We start from the raw sequence: 21,028 nt of genomic DNA, 5'->3' as shown, positions 1-21,028 counted from the left end.
TGTTAGTGGTATCAACATACGAGATAGAGGAGAAGGACGTGAAAAACTCATAAAGAAAAGAGAATAATTTCATGAACAAAAAAGTTCCAAACTTGACTGAAATATGTAAGCGAATATGCTAGCGGCGAAGACGCGTAAGGAGAACCTCGAACCTCCCCGCCTCGACCGGATGATGTGATCGGAGCCAACCACCTCGACTTCGACCTCCGATGCCCCCGTGTGGGAATGAGAAATAAGAAAGACCCCTAGAAGCTGGAGCAACAGGAAGCAAACGAGACGAAGAGTCAGATTCAACTACGACAGGAACGAAAACGGACGCGAATGTAGCCCTCATTTATCAAATTATTTTTCAAATTCTTCATTAAATCGTTTTACAGTCTACAAAATCCTTCATTCCGTTCTATCCCAGCCTTTCTTTCCCATCCCTCTTTTTCATATTTTTTAGCAGGTTGGGAGACGCTCTCTCCTTTGTCGCTTTGGCTGTGCTGTCGTCTCCGTGGCCAGGGGGAAAAGCGCCGCCGCCACAAAATCTTGCAAAAGTAATTGTAATTGTGCCTGAAATTTAGCAATTACTGACGCTAGAAAGTAATTAAATTACAATTACAATTCCTTTTAGCCGAAAGTAATTATTACAATTGCAAATTACCAGGAAAAGTAATTAAATAACAGTAATTTAATTACTGTAATTGAATTACTACCCAAGTATGGGAAGAATACATGGAGATCGACATAACACGGCTGATTAAAAAACTAACGGCGAGTTCACATTTTTCAAAACTAGCCTGTCGTGAAGTTAGTAAAGCGCTAAACACTTTATCAAAGTTTTAATAATATCGGATGCGTGTGCAAATTTTGAGAAGGCAATTTCCAAGGCAATGGCGTTTGAAGCAGACGATTTTTGCTCGCAGCGGAGATGGGCTTTTCGGGTTGGCCGGAGCGGGTCACGTGAATGGTGTGACGTCGCCGTGTCGTCTGCTGCATGATGCCGCTCAGGCAATTTTTAAAAAAAAGTTACGTCCTTGTATGGCACAAAACTTATCGCATATTATTCTAAAATGTTTCATTATTATGTCAAAAACAATTGCGATTCCGTACATTCCCACAATACTGGAGAAACAACGATTTTCTCACGTTCTCCATGCATTTCTGACCGCAGTTGGAACCTCCGGGCGTTCGCCGCTAGTCGCCGAGAGACGGCGTTCTAGATTGCGCTACTCTGCTCCGAAGGAGCTATATAGTGCTCTAGCTTCAACTTGCTGCTCCGCTCTCCCCTCCGCGCCCTGGCGGATGCGTTGAATTCGTGTTTTTCGTCGCGTTTCACCGCGTCTCTTGCCTTAGTCCGCAAAGTGTCGTTCTAAACTTATACTTACTATGCAATTGCATTACAACATTATGCGCGCAACTTCTGTAGTTAATTTTGTAACACGTTTTTAATATTTTTTTTTTTACCGTCGGCGTGCGAGATACGTGTGAAAAGGCTTTATAGGAACAGGAGTCAGCGTTAGCTGTTGCGCACATTGAATACATATATGACTTGAAGAGAGCCTCGAGAGTTCAAATACCAATAACTTAGAAGAACTGAGGTTTGGTTACTAATAAGGGCGGAACATTTGCAATAGGGAGCCCAATGCTATTATATGTAGGAGTGCGCATTGGTGTCAAGGAAGGAAACAAAACACTCCGCGTAATTAGCCACGTGTTTTTCCTGAAAGCATGGTGTTTTATAGTTACAACAGATCGAAAACAGTTTCTTTTGATTACACAAGGGAACTTGTGGACAAGACACTGAAACGAACGTTTAGTTTGAATTATTTCTTATGCTAGAAATAACCTTAACATTAGGCATCTTGTTTGTTCGCAATATCACACCTATATCTGTTTTGCGTTCTTAATCGCGTGTGCTTTTATTTATATGTTTTACGCTTTATCGATTTATTTATGAATTTCACGGAATTGTATATTGTGCTTGGTACCATGTCCATAGTCTTTCAGTTGCTAAAGTCATTTTTTTTTAATATAACCATGCAGATTGAATTAATTTATTTCAACACAAATATTTGTATTCCCCGCGTAAGAAACTGTCACAGACAGCTTGATAGTGCCTATGATTCACAAAATGTGACGCCGAAAAGAATCCTTCTGCATGAAAATCACCCGAGTGCGGCCGGTTGCCGACGGCGAATAGGGAGTTACTTTCATTAACTGGCTACGTCAAGATGTGCAAAGCGCATCGTTTCAAATCAGCGAACAGCTTTTTACACAGGTCCATTGGGTGGCGCCTGGCGTTCGACTTCAGCCAAACTTATCGGAGATCATTTCTTTTGCGCTCTTCAATTTCATTCGGCAAATTTTACGGAAGATGAATATCCGACTTTATTTGAAGTCTGGCATTCACTTATCTCACCATTCTCATACCTTGAAAACGTCGTAAGCAAATGTCCATATAACAAAAAGTTTATTTCATAAGGCCAATATTTTGACATGCTGTTAATGAGTACTTTAGTTAAAGAAATTTTCTAGTCAGCCTACGCTGGTCTATCAAAATATTTGTCGAGCGCTTAATTTCTTTAAATAAAACAGGCCGAGACAATATCACTTTTTTTATTTTATCTAAGTGATTATATAAAACCTTTCTAGTCATTATAAAAGACGTTTTCAGTCTGGAAGTTAGAAAAAGTTGGTGTACGAAAACCAAACATCGAACAGTAAACTTGTCAGTTCATCTGTCCTTGGTGATTCAACAGATTGGTAATCATGTTGTCGACCTGATTTTTCACTGAGCACTCATGCGATATAGTCTATTGGAATATAAGGTTAGCAGTAGCAGCTCTGACTTGAGCGCGAGCTATCTACCTTCCGTACCGCTCGGTGCACGCACAGCCAAAGCACGGCAGTAGGCAACGAACGCACGCTGCAGGCGGAGCTTGTCCTGCTCTTTATCTTTTTTTTTCTTCTGGAAACTAGTGTCCGCGGGTACGGCCGTGGACAATGGTACTCCTCCCTGTGCATCAGAGCAGTTGTTTCACCGCCGAACATGGCCGAAATTAACGATGAACGGAATCAGACGCATATAGTGTTCCTAAAAAAAGATCGCAACAAAACCACTTCGTGGTTTGCCAAGTGGCTCGATACTATTGTTTCATTCGCTGTGTGCTACAAGAAAGAAATTTATATCGCAAAATTAATCGAAAGTGGCATGAAACAGCATCACAATCCGGTACACGTTGAAACCGAAACCGACAGAATTGAAGCAACCTAATGGTGGCGAGTGCGTCAGCGCCCTCTACCCGCCGGTCAGGCAACTACCGAAATGAAAAGGTCTATATGACACGCGCGTGATGTTATCTAAAGCCTTTGAATCAGGCGGCGTCTCGCGCCCTCTAGTCCCTCCGTCGCCTCGCCTAACGAGCATCTGCTGCGAATCGGCGTGAACCGCCGAGCGAGTTTTTGATATTTGGGTAAGACATTGAGTGTTTTATATAAAAAAATACTATATATAAAAATAGAAACTTGGGTAGTTCTCGAGCCCGGGGAGCCAGCGATCACGGTGTCAAGTGCAGAATCAGTGAATCAGGAGTATAATAAGCTTTAAGCGAAACTAAAACAGCGGGCAACAGACGCGCCTTGTGTTGGCGTTCCGAGGGCGGTACGAAATCGAGTCCAGGCGCTCTGTTCTGTCCCCTTCTCCTCTTCCTAAGCATTTGCACTTTTTCACATCATGTTTAACCAACTAGCCCGCCATCGAGTCCAGGCGTCGACAAAACGCAATGCGAAAACCCTCTGCCTTGAAGAAGACCCTGCTTCGATCATGACAGGAACGACCAAGGCCAGGGATGACGGTGGGTTGGCGAAATACAGCGACTGAGGGGGGTAAGTATTTCTGGAGGAAATGCCCTTTAGATGGCCGAAAGAAGCTAAAGTACACAATACGTCTGCACGCCGTGCAGACATATTTTACCTCGTTAAATATAAATTACTACCTAATTAAACATAAACAATAAGACTGTTCTACATAAAATATTAATAAATTTGAATATTCAAACATATATATAAATAGTTATTCATCGTCTATTGTAATATATTCATATTTTGCAGCTAAGAAGGATGAGCATCGTAAAGGCGTCCGGTCGAGTATTACTACCCAGGCGAAGAGTTTCAACTGGGACCACTTGGTCCCATTTGCAACTGGTCCCAGTTGGAGTTGGTCCCAGTTACCGCTGGTACCAACTCCAGCAACAGTGAAGCACGGCACAAAATGGAAGGTTGACAAGACTTTATTGTCAAAAACTTGGAGAATGAAACTAAATAGGTTCGGTGACGTACACGCTCCGGGTTTAGCCACTTGCTTGCGACGGTTGAATCGCTTTTTCAGAGTAGTATTCGTGAGATGAAGGAAGATCGGCCGCTGGCGTCTGTTAGTGAAGACGTCCTCAGCTTCTCTCCCCATCGCGTGAAGAAAGGTGCTCACCCGTGATCCCGCATTGCGCAGGTGAAGTCCTGATAGGATGCTCCCACCTTGCGATCTCTGTCACAACGGTCAAAATTTTCGAGGTAGACCTCCCGCCATTTTCGCCATTGACTCCGGAAGTGTGACGTCATGGGTCCAAACAAACCATTGCTAGGGTCGTTGTTAGGGACAAATACGTGTGGCTAGGTTTCGCTACGAAAACCCGACCGTTCAGAAATCGGCAGTAGGATTTAAGCTTCTAAAAATTTCAGATATAGAAAGCTTGAATGTCATATATGTTGCGACAGAAGTGTGCCGGCCATCGCTTGTTTCTGAAATATTTACGACTGCAACTTCCGATCCTCAAGATGCCTGCAGCAGACGACGAATGCAAGAAGAATGCCGTCTGCCACACACCCGCCGGCCAAGCCGGCGCCGGCGTCTGAATCGGGTGAAGAAAGACAGTATTCTGATATTGCATTTGTTTGAAATATAATGAGTTTCAGACACTTATAAGAATTCATAGTGGGGTGCGATGCAAAAGTGTTTTTAGTTTTCTTCATTAGCAAAGGTCAATGCAACCCCAACTTGTCAAAATTGTTGCCCCGCGTGAACTGGGAACGGGAAAGGCATTTGAAGTCCGACTGGGAATCACTCCAACCAGTTACTTTCCTAACTGGTCCCAGTTCGCTCCATTCCCAACAGGGAGTCAAACCAGTTGACTCCCAACTGGGAATGGTTCAAACCAGTTGACTCCCAACTGGGAATGGTTCAAACCAGTTGACCCCTCAGCTGGTCCCAGTTGGACTCCTATTGGTCCCAGTTGATTCCCAGTTGGTACCAGCTAGTCCCAGTTGAAACCAGTTGAAGCGCCAAGTGGTCCCAGTTAAAAATTTTTGCCTGGGTACTGTGTGGTGCATGTTAGGCCCCAGGCTAGCGGTTGTACTGCACTGGCTAAATGCGTCATCCGCAGCTGGGAGACTCGTCACCCATTGAGGCGTAACAAGTTCTAGGCTGCATAAACATACACAGACCCCATTTTTTTTTATCTTGAATTATTTTTTTCTCCGTCTATTGTTGGCTCTTAGCCTTTCCAGTGTGGGCTATCTGGCCCCCGCACTGTAATGAGGTTGAGACCACTGCCCTAGAAGAAACTTTTTCCAATTACAGAGGAAGCATTTATTGAACCTCTTTGTAGCTCGTTCGTTATCTGAGTTAGGCCTAGGTTCTCTGGGCCCCGGTTTCGAACGAAGGCGGGGGGTTCAGTGGCATTAAGGACATGTTCCCGCTCACATCCAGCGGGCTCTGGCTTCGGATAGAGCCCAACAATTTTCGGTTTGTCTTTTCGACACCTAGTATGATGTAACAACTATGTCCCAGAGTGGCTGACGGAGGTGGGAGAGGCAACAAATGTGTGGTAAACCACGGCAAAAAGTATTTTGAGTGTGCGGTCGGGTATACATAGGCCAGACAAACTGATCTGTGGATAACCGAGCATACGAACATGCACTTTCGTTGCGGTCTACCACCGGGGGGCACCTTCCTTTAGAGTGACAGTTGCATGTGACACAGTCTAAAGTTCAGACTGTGACACGTGCATCTGTCAGCATCACGATTTTGGGCAAAGGGGCTGATAGAACTGCGTGAATTGCTGGAAGCCTACGAGATAGGAAAGGAGAGTGAGCGTCAAACATCGGTGAATTTACACAAGACAGAGAACTTTTTTGAGCCATGTTGACGCTTTGACGGTGTGGTTGTTTACCTCGGCGTTTTCTTTACACTAACGTTCAGTTGAAGTTCGGCATTCGTCCTGTCCATTCCGCCCTTTGTCTGCATTTTTTGCACGCTCCTACCAGTTTGTAATCAAGAAACAACTCGCATGCATCGCTACATTGATCCGCTACTCCTTTACCTGCGAGTATCCTTTTAATTTCAAATAGTCCGTTTATTGCTTAAAGTGATCAAGAGAGCGCGACGTTTTTCACGGCTTCAGATGACGCTACTCGTGCGCAAAAGCGCGAAAAGTCGAAGTTAAAACAGTCTTACATGAAGCGACGGCCGTGAGCGGGGCCTTGTGAAGTTTTTTTCAAAGCTATCGCCTCGCACCTAACGATTCAGTCTCGGGAACAGTACCTGTTTGTTGAGCAGAGACGCCTTTGAACGTGAAATCAACTTCACGACTTCACTTTCACGCGGGCCCCGTTGATGCTGAAAATGCTAAACGAACGATGGATCAAAGAACACGGCTAAAGCTGAAGCCCTTGAATCAGGTGGCGGCACGCGCCCTCTGGTGCGTCTGCTGCGAACCGCCAAGAACCGTTGTGCGAGTTGCAAGCTGTGCGAGAATAACCTCGGGAAAGAGTTGAGCACGTTGGTTACACATATTTAGGAGACACCAGCTGAACAAACCAAGCATACAAATGTAAGGAGGACGAGTGAGAAGCATTCAACCGCTGGGCGTATTTTGGTCCGTGCCTACATTGGGTGATGGTACCACTTACTGAGATAAAAGAAAATAGTTTCTCGAGGCTTTTCAGTAACATTTGGATTGGATAAAGAGGCACGTTGGTACTTTCCAATCGGGTCCACCCGAAAACGCCGCTTCGCGGCGTCCGACTATTCGCTAAAGTGTCATTCGATGAAACGTGGGCGTTCGCTAAAACGTCATTCGATCAAGTGAGTGCCTCCCCTGCAGCATTTCAGTATAACAAATATTGTGAACACTTCGAAGATTGTGAGTACTTAGCTGAAAAAAGGATGTTTCTAAAATTGAAATACCTACAGGGCTACTTCATTGTTTGTAAGGACAAAGCTTAAAATAAGTGTAGAAAGAGTTAGGCAGGCAAATGGTATTGGTATTGGAATTATATATGTCTGGTAATAGCAAAAAATAAGGCAGATTTATTTGCACGGCACCTCATGTGAAGCAACTTGAGGCAGTGGATTTGTATATGCATCAGAATGTTCAGGTTTCACTCCCATTTCTTTGTCTAGATAAGGAAGTGTTCATACAGAGAAGATTGAAAATGGATTGCTTATGACCCAACGTATATAGCCTCATGATCCTCCCATTCTCATGACATATTCTATGTTTTTCAGAGATTGACTTCAAAAAGTGAAAGCCGTTTACAACTCCCTGTAACACCGAATTAGAGCGCAGCTCTTGAGGAGGAGGAGGGAAGGGTACTGGGGGGTGAAGTGACCTGGGGGGGGGGTCACGTGACCTTCGGGGTCACGTGACGATGCCGATGATGTCATCAGTGACGTCACTGATCACGCATCCGTGATGATGACGATGCAGATGCCGGTGACGTCACTGATGACGTAATCCATGACGATGACGATGCGGATGCCGTGACGTCATCAGTGACGTAACTGATGACGTCATCAGTGATAATGACGATGCGGATGCCGGTGAGGTCATCAGTGACGTCACTGATGACGTCATCAGTGATGATGACGATGCGGATGCCGGTGACGTAACTGATGACGTCATCAGTGATGATGACGATGACGATGCGGATGCCGGTGAGGTCATCGGTGACGTCACTGATGACGTCATCAGTGATGATGACGATGCGGATGCCGGTGACGTCATCAGTGACGATGACGTCATCGGGGAGGTCACGTGACCTCAAGGGGTGGGATCACGTGACCTTGGGGGTCATGTGACCCTGGGGGAGGGGTCACGTGACCTTGGGGGCCACGTGACCTTGGGATGACCTTGGTGGGTCGCATGACCTTGGTTGCGCCGACGGCGACGCCAACGCCGCTCAAGCCGGGAACGGGCCCCTAAGAGCTGCGCTCTAAAACTTAGATAAAGAAGATATTTCTGTAGCGAAATACACTCAGAAAAAGGCACAGACAACGAATTGATGTGAAGTCCATTCGTTAATTTTGCAAGAGCATTTTACTTTACCAATCATAACATTTATGCTTCTAGTCGGTAAACTTGTGTATCAGTTCTAAGCTACTTCTGGAACTTCCTAAACCCTATCTGAGGTGTCATAATAATATGGGCATAGTAACCAACACTCAAGTCATTAAAATAGACTCATCCAGTGTGGGTATCATAGGAAAGTAAACTTTAGCCATTTTTGGTCTACATGTGTATTTCCAACACCATTTGCTTAGCAAATTATATTGTATGATGTGAAGATGCCAGCGAATTCATCACAGCTGGAAACCATAATGACCTCATTAATACAGCTAACTTGGCTTTGACAGTTCTGGATACAAGGGACCAAAGCATTCATGAATGAACATACACTTGAGGATGCTTGAGCCTCCATTCAGTTTTGGTGGCCGTTGAGCACGCTACACCACATTGCAATCGTGCAGTGCAGAGCAGCACAATAAGCAATGTGAAGGAGCCAAAAAAGTAGGGATCTGCGTGTGGCAACCCTTTAGAGAATTGGAGTCAGTGTGAATAAATCTATTTTTCATAAAATGATTAAGCTCACACTATCTCACAGTGTCAATATGTAAACTCCAAAGCAACCATTTTAAAAGTCAGCAAGTATATTTATTCGAGAACAATGCTTTAACCTTTTCTCACAAACTGCATCATGCTGATCCTACAGTACGACCTCAAGTCTCTTTTTAGTTTCAATTCTTACCTGTGGATTGAAGTGCAAATATGTACTAACAGTTGGCTTGTATGATTTGCCTACATTGGTTCGCACCAGTTCTGTGCACAAAAGTGCGTGTGAAACGGTGCAAAAACAGTTGAGCACTGTGCTTTCAGGGCCGTACCCAGAAAAAAATTTCGGGGGGGGGGGGGGTTTCGGGGACAACGGCGGCCATTTTGAAAGTGTCTGTTGTCTTATTTTCACCTATGAATTATGTGCATCGGTGGCATATAATGGAGAGTTACAGCAAACCGGAGAACCGGTCCCGGTTTGGTACCCGGTAGCCGACCGGCGCCACTGCGCGTGCGCAGAGGTGGAGATTAAAATCGGCTGGCTGCCTGTGCACCGACCAGGGCCGTACCCAGAAAAAAATTTCGGGGGGGGGGGGGGGGGTCAGAACCCCCTATCCCCCCCCCCCTGGTTACGGCCCTGTGTGCTTTTATTATGTTTTGTGATGGACCACCACACACTTTAAATGAGGCAGCGTGGACCAAGTATGAAATGGTACAAGAGCTACAGATAAATCAAAAAAAGTTTATTGATAACTAACTTCTGACAGTTGCATACAATACTATGCTAGGTGAAAGCAAAGCCATCATGCAGGAAACTCCTCGCCTGCCTCCATTCATGCCTTTGGGTGTCGCCGGTGTATATTAACACAGCACTGCTGTTAACTTTTCTTTGACTCTAATACAACACGAAGGAGTGTTTTGCACTTCAATAACATTGAAAGGGCTCGAGTTTGTAGGAATTATTGTTTTCGCACGCACCCTGCAGACCAAGGGGCTGGCACGAGTATGAGGTCTCTAACCCATGACGGAGCAGACGCTGGCCAAGTGCCATCACCAGTCTTGGAGTGCCAGCAAGGCCCCAAAAAGGCAAAAAAACAAAAAACACCGGCCAGGAGCTCCTCACGTAGTTTCTTGTTTTGCTTCAGCAGGCCGAAGAAAACAAGGGGAGGCGGCATCAAGAGAGGATGGCCCTTCTCAAACGATATGTTGAGGCCTTCGAAGCGACAAATAAGCTTCTACATATTCCCTATATTTTTAGTAAGAATTAACTGAGCCCAATGATCTGCTTCACAAGCAGTCTTTTAATCAAGGTTTGTTTCTGTGTGCACTCGTTGGTACTTGAATTATTTCATAGGGCATACTGAACCACCCTCAGGTAGCTGTACCACTGGTGTCATTCGAATTATACAAGCGATATTGAACTCTTCATTTAAAGCGGTTACTACACGAGATGGGAGGTCCTTCCCAAGGCGACTTTATGTACTTGTTGGCGTTTCCATTAGTCTGCTGCAGCCTACGAGATAGTATAGCACAATTATTTCATAAAAGTCTGAATTAGTAAGCTTTAGCTTCGTGTGCAGGAATGCTAACTTAATAAAATCACAACGCTCGCGCTGCATTTTAACCTGGATACCTGGGAAACATCTACTGAAATATGTAATACTTCACTGGAATTGGCCTAATCATGATATCCACAATTTTTGCACTTCATTTTCGCCAGTCTTGCAGATTTAATATCTTCAATAATACATTTGTCTGTACAGCGTGCGACATTGTTGGCTGGAAGTAGTGCTCGCCGGTCTTTCCTGTGTTCTGTTCAGAATCAAAGGGCTGTAACTGCCCATTCGGAGCAACTTATGCGGTAGATTTTCAAGCAAACCATGAGCAAGTGTAGAAGTCATGTGCAGAACAACATGCTGTTAACCTGCACCAACGCCAAATACTCTCACATATTTATGGCAAATGAAACAGGTGTATAAAAACAATTGTACCTTGTTATAATAAAGGCTAAGAGGAGGACTATAATAGTTGTGGGGTAAACTCAGTAGGAAGGGTTAAAACAAAAAAATGATGAACTAATAATGTTATGTTGTTTTTTCTGTAAAATACCAGCGAACATCCATCCGAAATATTATAGATAATCTTGAAAAACTGGGGTATGGGTGCTTGCTAGATCCAAGAGCAAATATGAAGGGGTACAAAACGGTGCATGTCACATGTGCATGTGTGACATGCTTCACCGCTTTGCTCCGGTATGCTCGGAGAGCAGAGAAGCGTCTCGGTCACTCGTTGAGCTCGCAACTCTGAGGTAGGCACCTGATATGTTAATTGTTTTATTTTGTTTTTAACTTTTCGGATGTAACAGATAGGCACTTATTGTGGCAAGTGATCGTGGTGTGGTGGTCGGCTGTAAGGGGCAATAGAAGGAATACACTCATTTTATTATAGTATACTATACGCAGGTCAAAGATTATAACTAGGGTTCCACGTTTTCAGTTTCTATTTTCAAAATTCGGCATACTTTTTTGGGCGTTTATTTTCAAATTCAATTTTCGTTTTTTTCGGCGTATATTTATATCCACAAAAGTTTATCGGTGTTTAGTGCGGCACTTACTGCGTCATGACCTACGTAGCAAGATCCCCAACGTTGCTAAATTACCTCCCAACTAAGCTTCACAGGCATCCACCAGGTGCACATTGAAAGATAAGTTTAATTAGATATAACTTCAGTTTTCTTGTACCTTTCAAGGGAAGGATATTGATGGCTGAAAAGAAGGAACTGTCGTTTAACAATTTGCATTGACGAGGATGCCTGTGCTGAGGAGTGTCAGCCCAATAAAATCAGTCCGAATTTCTCCTAGACTCCCAAGTCTCTTTTCATACCATCCGAGATTCCAGTGCCATGCCTTCACATGTATTAAACAATAGAAAAGAACATGATGTCATCTCCTGCATAAGCCAGCTGGAGAGCAGGGATTGGGTTATTGTCAGAACAGATACCAGAAGCCACCACTCTCTGAACTGCTACAGAGATCCCAGCATCAAGCAGGATGGCAAAGCACGAAATTTCTGAAGAGCTACTCTGCCTGTGGGACGTTTGCTTCAGCTAAGGTATGCAATGGCAGACAAAAGGATAACAGCACAGCAGATGCTTATTTATTCATTTATTTATTTATATTTTTAAATAAATTTGTATTAATATTTACCCTCGGGCCTTGAGGGTAAACAAAAGTCTGATTACATATTTATCATCCACAGATTTTGTTAAAGCCAAACGCAAGAGTGAAAAGAAAAAAAATCATTGCAATAAAGATATGCTTTTAAATTAATTACACAATGCAAAAATAAACACACACTGAGCAACAATTCAAAGGACCCTGTAATTAATCAAATTCATGGCTGAGTTAGTATTAATTGAAACTTGGCTTCACCGACCGTCCTCATTCTAATAAAAAATATAAGAATGTTAGCCATGAGCGAAGCAGAGAAACAAACTATTAACCTGTGTTACACAAAAACAAGCAAGAGGAATTTTCCAACATATAAGGACACCTACATCTCAAAGTAGATGCCATATAAACACATGATTGCAAAGATGCCATGCAAAGAAGGAAGGCAAAAACAGAGTATAAGCACATGAGTTCCAAATTTTATAAAAACTTGAGTCAATGCAGTCCTGAAGGGGCACTACACTGTTTTCAGAGTGGGCACAGTGCTAATTTATAGCAAAACCTGCTGGGCAGTGCGAAGGATATTCAACTAGCGATGTCCCAACCGGTAGCAGGAAATGATGTGGTGCACACACACGTGTGGCGATCAGCCCCCCACCGAGGGAACTGCTAGAATGAGGTCTTCCCACAATACAGGACATCAAAAGAAAAATCTAGGAAAAAGTTACTTCACACTACTTAAGGCCCGTTCACACACTTGCGTTTCAATACGACCAACTGAGACAAGACCGGCTTTCAAGCCTCTTGTGACTGCTGCCTACCGTCTGCACAGAAATGCAAAATGCCGTAAGCCCTCACAAGAGGCTTAAAACCGGTTTTTAGCCTATCCCGTCGTAAGCAGTCTCAGGGGTGTCAACGAGCCGTTACTTCAGTACCAAAATCGGCAGCCGCTGAAAGAAACAATACAAAACGTTTAAACTGCCAATCTTTTTACTTTTTAATAAACAAGATTAAATTCTGGTTACACATTAACTTTTGTTACATTCTATCTTCCTCGTAGATAGTAGTATAAAGGGAAAACTATAAAGACATTTTTTCAAACCTATTAGACCTCGCCTCAAAGAGCACACCTCGAGCGAGTTCAAGGGACTTTGGAACAAGAGCTAGAGCATGACCCAATGTACATTCAGGTGCAGAACAGAGTAGCTGCTCTGAGAAACATTAAACAATGTCGCATATTTATTGACCCAGCTTCTAGATCACAGTTGGAGATGAATCATTTACTACTGTCCAATACATTAGAGTGATGACAAACAGTGGCATTTGGACAAGAGGCTCCAGAGCAAGGTCAAATAGTCTGGCTCTGTCTGCAGTCTATACGGCCAACGAAGAGGGAATTCCAATACAAGTTTCTCGGAAATTGCTGGCACTTGAAAGGCCCACTTTGTTCAGGTTTTACGCAAATGCTCTTAAGGTTTGTGAACCTCATGGGTGAGCATGTGCCCGATAAGGTAAGATAGGATAGACAACGTCCTGGGAAACCGCAGGAATTTGTGAGGCTTATTGCGCATAAAGGCTTCAGTGTGGCGAACTTAAAAAATAAGCAAAGCCTTTGGGACCTATGTTCAACTCGGGTATATGCATACTTCGATTGAAATGGCATAAAGTTCTGCGCATGAGTTAGATGATTACACAGGGGGCATGCTTATCTTACGGGTCAACCACAAGGCATTCTGCATGTGTGCATGTTCTGGTGGGTAAACTCCTATTCTGAGCAAAGCTCTCAGGCATTCTTTGCCCTTGTAAGGATTTTAAACACTGTGTGTTTGATGATGACGGAGCAGATTACTACTAAGAGAAAAGGCTTTGGGGCACTGCTTGCACTTAAATGGCTTTTCACCCGTGTGCCTTCGATTATGACTTTGCAGACTGGAATATTCACCAAAGGCTTTGGGGCACTGCATGCACTTGAATGGCTTTTCACCCGTGTGCGTTCGATTATGGCTTTGCAGACTGGAATATTCACCAAAGGCTTTGGGGCACTGCTTGCACTTGAATGGCTTTTCACCCGTGTGCGTTCGATTATGGCTTTGCAGATTGGAATTGTCAGCAAAGGCTTTGGGGCACTGCTTGCACTTAAATGGCTTTTCACCTGTGTGCGTTCGATTATGACTTTGCAGACTGGAATATTCACCAAAGGCTTTGGGGCACTGCTTGCACTTGAATGGCTTTTCACCCGTGTGTGTTCGATTATGGCTTTGCAGATTGGAATTGCCAGCAAAGGCCTTGGGGCACTGCTTGCACTTAAATGGCTTTTCACCTGTGTGCGTTCGATTATGACTTTGCAGACTGGAATATTCACCAAAGGCTTTGGGACACTGCTTGCACTTGAATGGCTTTTCACCCGTGTGCGTTCGATTATGGCTTTGCAGATGGGAATTGTCAGCAAAGGCTTTGGGACACTGCTTGCACTTAAATGGCTTTTCACCGTTGTGCATTCGATTATGTCTTTGCAGATTGAAACTGTAAGCAAAGGCTTTCAGGCACTGCTTGCACTTAAATGGCTTTTCACCAGTGTGCATTCGATTATGACTTTGCAGACTAGAACATTCACCAAAGGCCTTGGGGCACTGCTTGCACTTAAATGGCTTTTCACCGGTGTGCGTTCGATTATGTCTTTGCAGATTGAAACTGTGAGCAAAGGCTTTCAGGCACTGCTTGCACTTAAATGGCTTTTCACCAGTGTGCATTCGATTATGACTTTGCAGACTGGAACATTCACCAAAGGCCTTGGGGCACTGCTTGCACTTGAATGGCTTTTCACCCGTGTGCGTTCGATTATGGCTTTGCAGATTGGAATTGTCCGCAAAGGCTTTGGGACACTGCTTGCACTGAAATGGCTTTTCACCCGTGTGCGTTCGATTATGTCTTTGCAGATTGAAACTGTGAGCAAAGGCTTTCAGGCACTGCTTGCACTTAAATGGCTTTTCACCTGTGTGCGTTCGATTATGATTTTGCAGACTGGAATATTTACCAAAGGCTTTGGGGCACTGCTTGCACTTGAATGGCTTTTCACCCGTGTGCGTTCGATTATGGCTTTGCAGATTGGAATTGTCAGCAAAGGCTTTGGGGCACTGCTTGCACTTAAATGGCTTTTCACCTGTGTGCGTTCGATTATGACTTTGCAGACTGGAATATTCACCAAAGGCTTTGGGGCACTGCTTGCACTTGAATGGCTTTTCACCCGTGTGCGTTCGATTATGGCTTTGCAGATTAGAATTGTCAGCAAAGGTTTTGGGGCACTGCTTGCACTTAAATGGCTTTTCACCTGTGTGCGTTCGATTATGACTTTGCAGACTGGAATATTCACCAAAGGCTTTGGGGCACTGCTTGCACTTGAATGGCTTTTCACCCGTGTGCGTTCGATTATGGCTTTGCAGATTGGAATTGTCAGCAAAGGCTTTGGGGCACTGCTTGCACTTAAATGGCTTTTCACCTGTGTGCGTTCGATTATGACTTTGCAGACTGGAATATTCACCAAAGGCTTTGGGGCACTGCTTGCACTTGAATGGCTTTTCACCCGTGTGCGTTCGATTATGGCTTTGCAGATTGGAATTGTCAGCAAAGGCTTCGGGACACTGCTTGCACTTAAATGGCTTTTCACCAGTGTGCGTTCGATTATGTCTTTGCAGATTGGAACTGTGAGCAAAGGCTTTCAGGCACTGCTTGCACTTAAATGGCTTTTCACCAGTGTGCATTCGATTATGATTTTTCAAATGGTATGTTTTAGCAAAGGATTGGGGGCACTGCTTGCACTTAAATGGCTTTTCACCTGTGTGTGTTCGATTATGGATTTGCAGATTGGAATTGTATGCAAAGGCTTTGGGGCACCAGCTGCACCTAAATGGTTTTTCACCTGTGTGCATTTGATTATGGCTTTGCAGATTGGAATTTTCAGCAAAGGCTTTGGGGCAAAGCTTGCACTTAAATGGCTTTTCACTCTTGTGCTTTTGAGTGTTGTCGATCATTTGGGACTTGGAGTCAGACATGGGAGGATGCTGGCACTTGGCTTGTTCATCACCATGAGCAGCCAGGTGGTTCACAATTACATGCTGATCTTTGGTGACATAAGTGCAGGAACAGCATCTGAACCAGATGCCCTCGGCAACTTTCAGGGGGCAGCTGGTCTCCCCCCAAAATGTGGCTCCATCACCTAGAAGAAAAGACCATGTGTATATTGACACAAGAAAAGCACAACCAAGACAGCCACTTAGTTTGGAAAAGAGTAGTCATTAATGCATTCTTGCTGCTGCTACACAGTTTAATATTTTGCTGCGCTTTAAAATTCGATTCACGGAAGCACTCAAATGCAACTGGAACCATTAAGGGAAGTCACTAATCTTGAAAACAAAAATCCCTAAAAAGATTTATATATGTATTTTATTACCTTGATTTCTTATTCCTACTTTACATATCTTGACACTTTAAAAGGGTTTTTTGGTTTGAAATCTTTTTTGTCACAAGAAAATGATTTAACTCACTATAGTCGGTTACAAGTGAAGAAGGTAGGAGAAGCTCCTCCCATAAGCGTGATGCGTCCGTTTGAAATCCATCCGCAGTCGAAAGAATAGTTCCCTGGAAATGCCCCTTGTTCCGCTTCAATGAATTGATAATGTCTACAGAGTGATGCCAACTTGTCTCCGACCCCCACTTTTTAAGAAAGCAACCTTTGTATTCATCGGGGAGGGAACCGAGCCCCTAAAAGTGGCCTTTGTATCCATCGGAGGGGGAACCTAACCCCTCAGTCTTTTTTGTTTCCATCGGAAAGGGAAAATTCTAATCTCCCTCTTCTGGCTTGCACAACGCTAAGTCAAATTCGAAAGATAAAGCAAATATTCACAACAAGCCAAAACCCTCTCCCGCGTTGGCCACGACGTCACGGCAACGATAGGACGCTATGGGATGCGAAGGTGGCGGAGGGATATATGAATCCCTCTGAGGAACATTTTCCGCTACCTTCTTGACCTGTAACTTACTATAACTTTGGATTATAAATCTGGGTCCAACTACTTTTGGGGGGCTGGATACCTAATTATTCAGAAAGTGGAACGAAAACAATATTTCTGGAGATTGTAAAATATGTCGTTCTCTAATAGTAAATGACTTATTATGGCCAGTCAGACTGAAAGTTTTGCTTGAAGTTAACAGTAAAAGAATTTCAACATGTGATACAGTCCTGTCCTGCTAATATAAACACCCTACAATATAGACCGTTTGGGGGCCCATCCCTCCTTATGCAACTCTGCCTAGTGAATATTAAAACTCGCAGTGCAGTCTACGGACATCTTGTTTTGGAAAGAAACTGGGTAAATACATTCAGGTTTGTCTTATTATTACAGACACACAAGAGTCCACTAATAAAAGAAAAGAGATCAGTTAAGACCTTGGGTTACAGAATTCACCGAGAGTTTTACTGTCTGCTGTTGGTGGCACTTCGTTCGGAAGGCATGACCATGGCACCGAAGATTGGCTAAATTTAACTGTGTTTTACACCCAAATGTGCAACATTTTCTTCCCTTCCATTATGTTCTTCAGGTTCATCATCTGCACCCACTTTCTAGTTTGTCCGGCCTCTTTCGTCTATGCACATTTAGGGGCAACCATGTTTTGGTTGAAAACCAGTCCGGTAACCATGGGCACACATTGCCAAGGCGATAATTCCAGGAGAACTTAGCTGGATCAGGCTAGAGTTCCTGTATAGGTTCCCTACAGAAGCCAGAGTTGCGCGTCTGCTTTCCAAGTGCAGCCGCACCACTATTCACTGAGATCCGATCACATGAGGAGCAGACTCAAATGCTGTGCAGGAAAGTAGACGTTGCACGCGTCCCAGTGTACATTCCTCTACTTTTGAGCACGCTGTGTGCCTTGAACGTGCAGCACCGCTATTCGCCGAATTCCGTCACATCAGGAGCAGGCTCCAAATGGCGTGGAGAAAAGACGGCACTACGGGAATGAACGCACAACTCTGGCACCTGCAGGGAGCCTATACAGGAACTCTAGTTCAGGCCAGAACAGGAGTCCTAAAGGAACACTGACACACCCCAAAAATTATTATTGTTTTTCCAGACGATCTATTACGGTGTCAGAAGACAACCCAAACAATATTTTGCTACAGCGTCATATATTTTTGAAAGTACAAAACCGGAAGTGCTCGAAACCAAAACTGGACTGGGGAAGAAGAAATGTAGAGAAAGTTACCAGAAGCGTGTCCCTTTGAAAACCCACAACTTTGATTATCTTTGGTGATTCTCTGTAAACCATAGAAAATGGCACGTGACCGCTCAGAAAAAAGAAAACGCAACTCAAACAGGCCAGTTCCCGATCGGCCAGTAAACGGTTCTATAAGATTTTTAGGCCTTAGGCTGCAGTGTCTCCCCACACACACCGGCTGGCTTTATGAACCAAGGAGTAATAAACCCCTCCTGTCGTTTTCGTCTGCCCACTCTAAACTGGTAAAAAGGGGAATCATCAACATTTGCCTTAAGAACGCCCTTAATAAGTCCTGCTTTCACTTAGTCAAGGATAGCTTTAAGAATCAAGTAGCGAGGCTCACGGCCGCGGGCTACCCGTTGCGCCTCTTAACGGCAGTCGCAGAAACTCTACTAAAGAGAAGACGGATTGAGAATGCTGAACATGTTAACAGGAAAAACAGGAACATCACAGTACTACCGTACCTACACAAAATATCCCATAATCTGAAAAAAGTGGGACGCCGAGCTGGTGTTCACGTGGTCTTTTCGGCTCCAGACAAGCTATCTATGATGTGCAAAAGAGTGAACTCTCATGTAATAGAGAGACAGGTGTGCACCAAGAAGCACCAAAGCCAGTTTGTTACATGCGTTGCGGGTGTTGTCTACTCTATTCCCCTGTCCTGTGGCCGGAGATACATAGGGCAGACAGGACGTTGTCTTAATGAGCGTTTAAGAGAGCATCGTTATGTGTCTCAGGTTGTGTCGGGGCACCTTGGGGTGCATTGCCGTGATTGCGGATGTACTCCGTTTTTTGAACGATGCACGGTCATCAGAAAACAAAAAGATAAACTGACACGTGAGATTATAGAAGCCCGCGCCATTGGACAATCGGGCTCTGAGTGTGTTAGTGCCCCGTCACTTGCCTTGACAGAAAAGGAGTGTATTTTTCTACTCAGATCGGAGAGCAATGGCGTTTGCAGATGACTCTAGGAACACGTGTAGTCCTCCTCTTGTGTTTCTTTTCTTGGCTTTTGGGCCGGGCAAATTGTGTATTTATACAGGCTGTCAGTGCCAATAAAGCTCAGTTGTAAGTCAGCGCTGTGTGTGTCTACCGCCTTCTACTCTGTCCTTGTCCTTGCGCTGTTTGTTTTCCGCTAATAGTTCTGCTCTTATAGTTTTAATTTGCCTTGGGTTAATTTTTTTTTCTTTTCAGCTTTTTACCGTATTAATCACCTATATGGCAATCTCAACCATTCACGCCTTCAGAAAATATCACCATTAAAATACAAATATTTTCTGAGAATGCTGCTAATAAAATTGTGAGGAAAGCAGAAACTGCCATACGAAAATTTATACAATAAAATCCCGTAAGGGCGCCCTCCCCGAGAGATTGCTCATCCAGTTTTTCTCGCTAAATATCTGTAACATAAAAATTCCGAAACATTGTCCACTCCCCGATTCCCATTAGACTTTAAGCGATGTCCGACGGGAATCGCGCATCAACGGCGCGATCTGCGGAAACAGTGCATACGAAAAGAGAGTTCAAAGCGGGAACCTGCATTTTTGTCTGCGACCTGCGCGCATGATATCGGCTCCCGTAACACGTGAGTTGTTCCCACGTGTATAAAGCATCGTGAAATGCAAATGTGCTGCATTCGCAATATCCGTTCCCGAGTTCGTAGCGGATTCCCGTAATTTTGCCCGCAATTTGCACGTGCAATATCGAACGCGCGAGTTGTTTCCGCGTGTATGTTGCATCGTGAAATGCGATTCTGTTGCGTCCGCGATCTGCGGTTTCTGTTTTTGTCACATGCGAGTTTGTAGCGTATTCCCACATTTTTGGCCACGATCTGCACGCGTGATATGGGCTTCTGTGACAGGCAAGATTGTAGCGGGTTCCCGCGTCTTTATTGCATCATGAAATTTGAATCTGCTGCATCCGTGATCTGCGGTATCCGTTTCCGTGAGATGCGAGTTTTCGGCAGGTTTCCGCGAATCCATCGCACCGTGAAATGCAAATCTGCTGCGTCGACCACTTGCGGTATCCCTTCCCGTGACGCAGGAGTTTGTAGCGAATTCCCGCATGTTTATCGCATCGTGAAACGCGAATTTGCCGTGTCCGCGATCTGCGGTATCAGTGCACGCGTCTCGTGGTTTGTAGCGGGTGCCCCAGTGCTTATCACTAATTTTTAATAAAGTTTTGCTGCGGCATCCACAAAGATGTTTTTCACCATTTATCTTTTCATTTTTGGTGGGCATCCTTACGGGATTTCACAGTATATACAATTGAACCTCAATTTAAAGAAGTCACCGGGACCAACTAATTATAAAAAGAGACCTCGCGCATAGGCTGCGCGGGGAATTGGAATTCGTTCGTGAAATCGGGAAATTTGTAAAATCGAGGTCCAACTGAGAGTATATATATATTTTTTAGAAATACTAAGCTTGCCTAATTTCGGAGCGAATTGTTCTATTAAAAAATGCCAGCACATTGGTGTGGCAATGCCAATGTAACTTGTTATCACAACAGGTAATGGCCCAAAGTGGACCTATAAACAAATTAAAGTTCAAGACATTGCTGGCAAAACTGCGAGTTCAAAAGAAGCAGAGAGAATGAAGTTACTTCTTTTTAAAATCTTTCCCCCCCCCTTCCAATTCCACCTTATGTTGACCCTCAATTCTTTGGGGCCAACCATATGGCCCCCACACTCAAATGAGTTTGAGACCCTTGACGTAG

The 21,028-nt window shown here is 44.3% G+C and overlaps 1 protein-coding gene across 1 annotated transcript in view; it reads right to left on the bottom strand.

Annotated features, from left to right (window-relative positions):
* Positions 1-12,014: 12,014 nt before the first annotated feature.
* LOC115314377 (zinc finger protein 431-like) overlaps positions 12,015-21,028 on the bottom strand; it is a 30,481-nt gene continuing 21,467 nt past the window's right edge. The window contains exon 3 of the mRNA XM_040208180.2: positions 12,015-16,253. Coding sequence (XP_040064114.1) covers positions 13,852-16,253 — 2,402 coding nt within the window. The 3' untranslated portion in view covers positions 12,015-13,851. The remainder of the gene's footprint in view (positions 16,254-21,028) is intronic.

This window comes from Ixodes scapularis, unplaced genomic scaffold (assembly GCF_016920785.2).
Source record: "Ixodes scapularis isolate PalLabHiFi unplaced genomic scaffold, ASM1692078v2 PGA_scaffold6__148_contigs__length_123643588, whole genome shotgun sequence".
Classification (NCBI taxonomy): Eukaryota; Metazoa; Arthropoda; class Arachnida; order Ixodida; family Ixodidae; genus Ixodes; species Ixodes scapularis.
The sequence above is the reverse complement of the archived record's forward strand: the minus strand, read 5'-3'. Positions and strand labels throughout refer to the sequence as shown.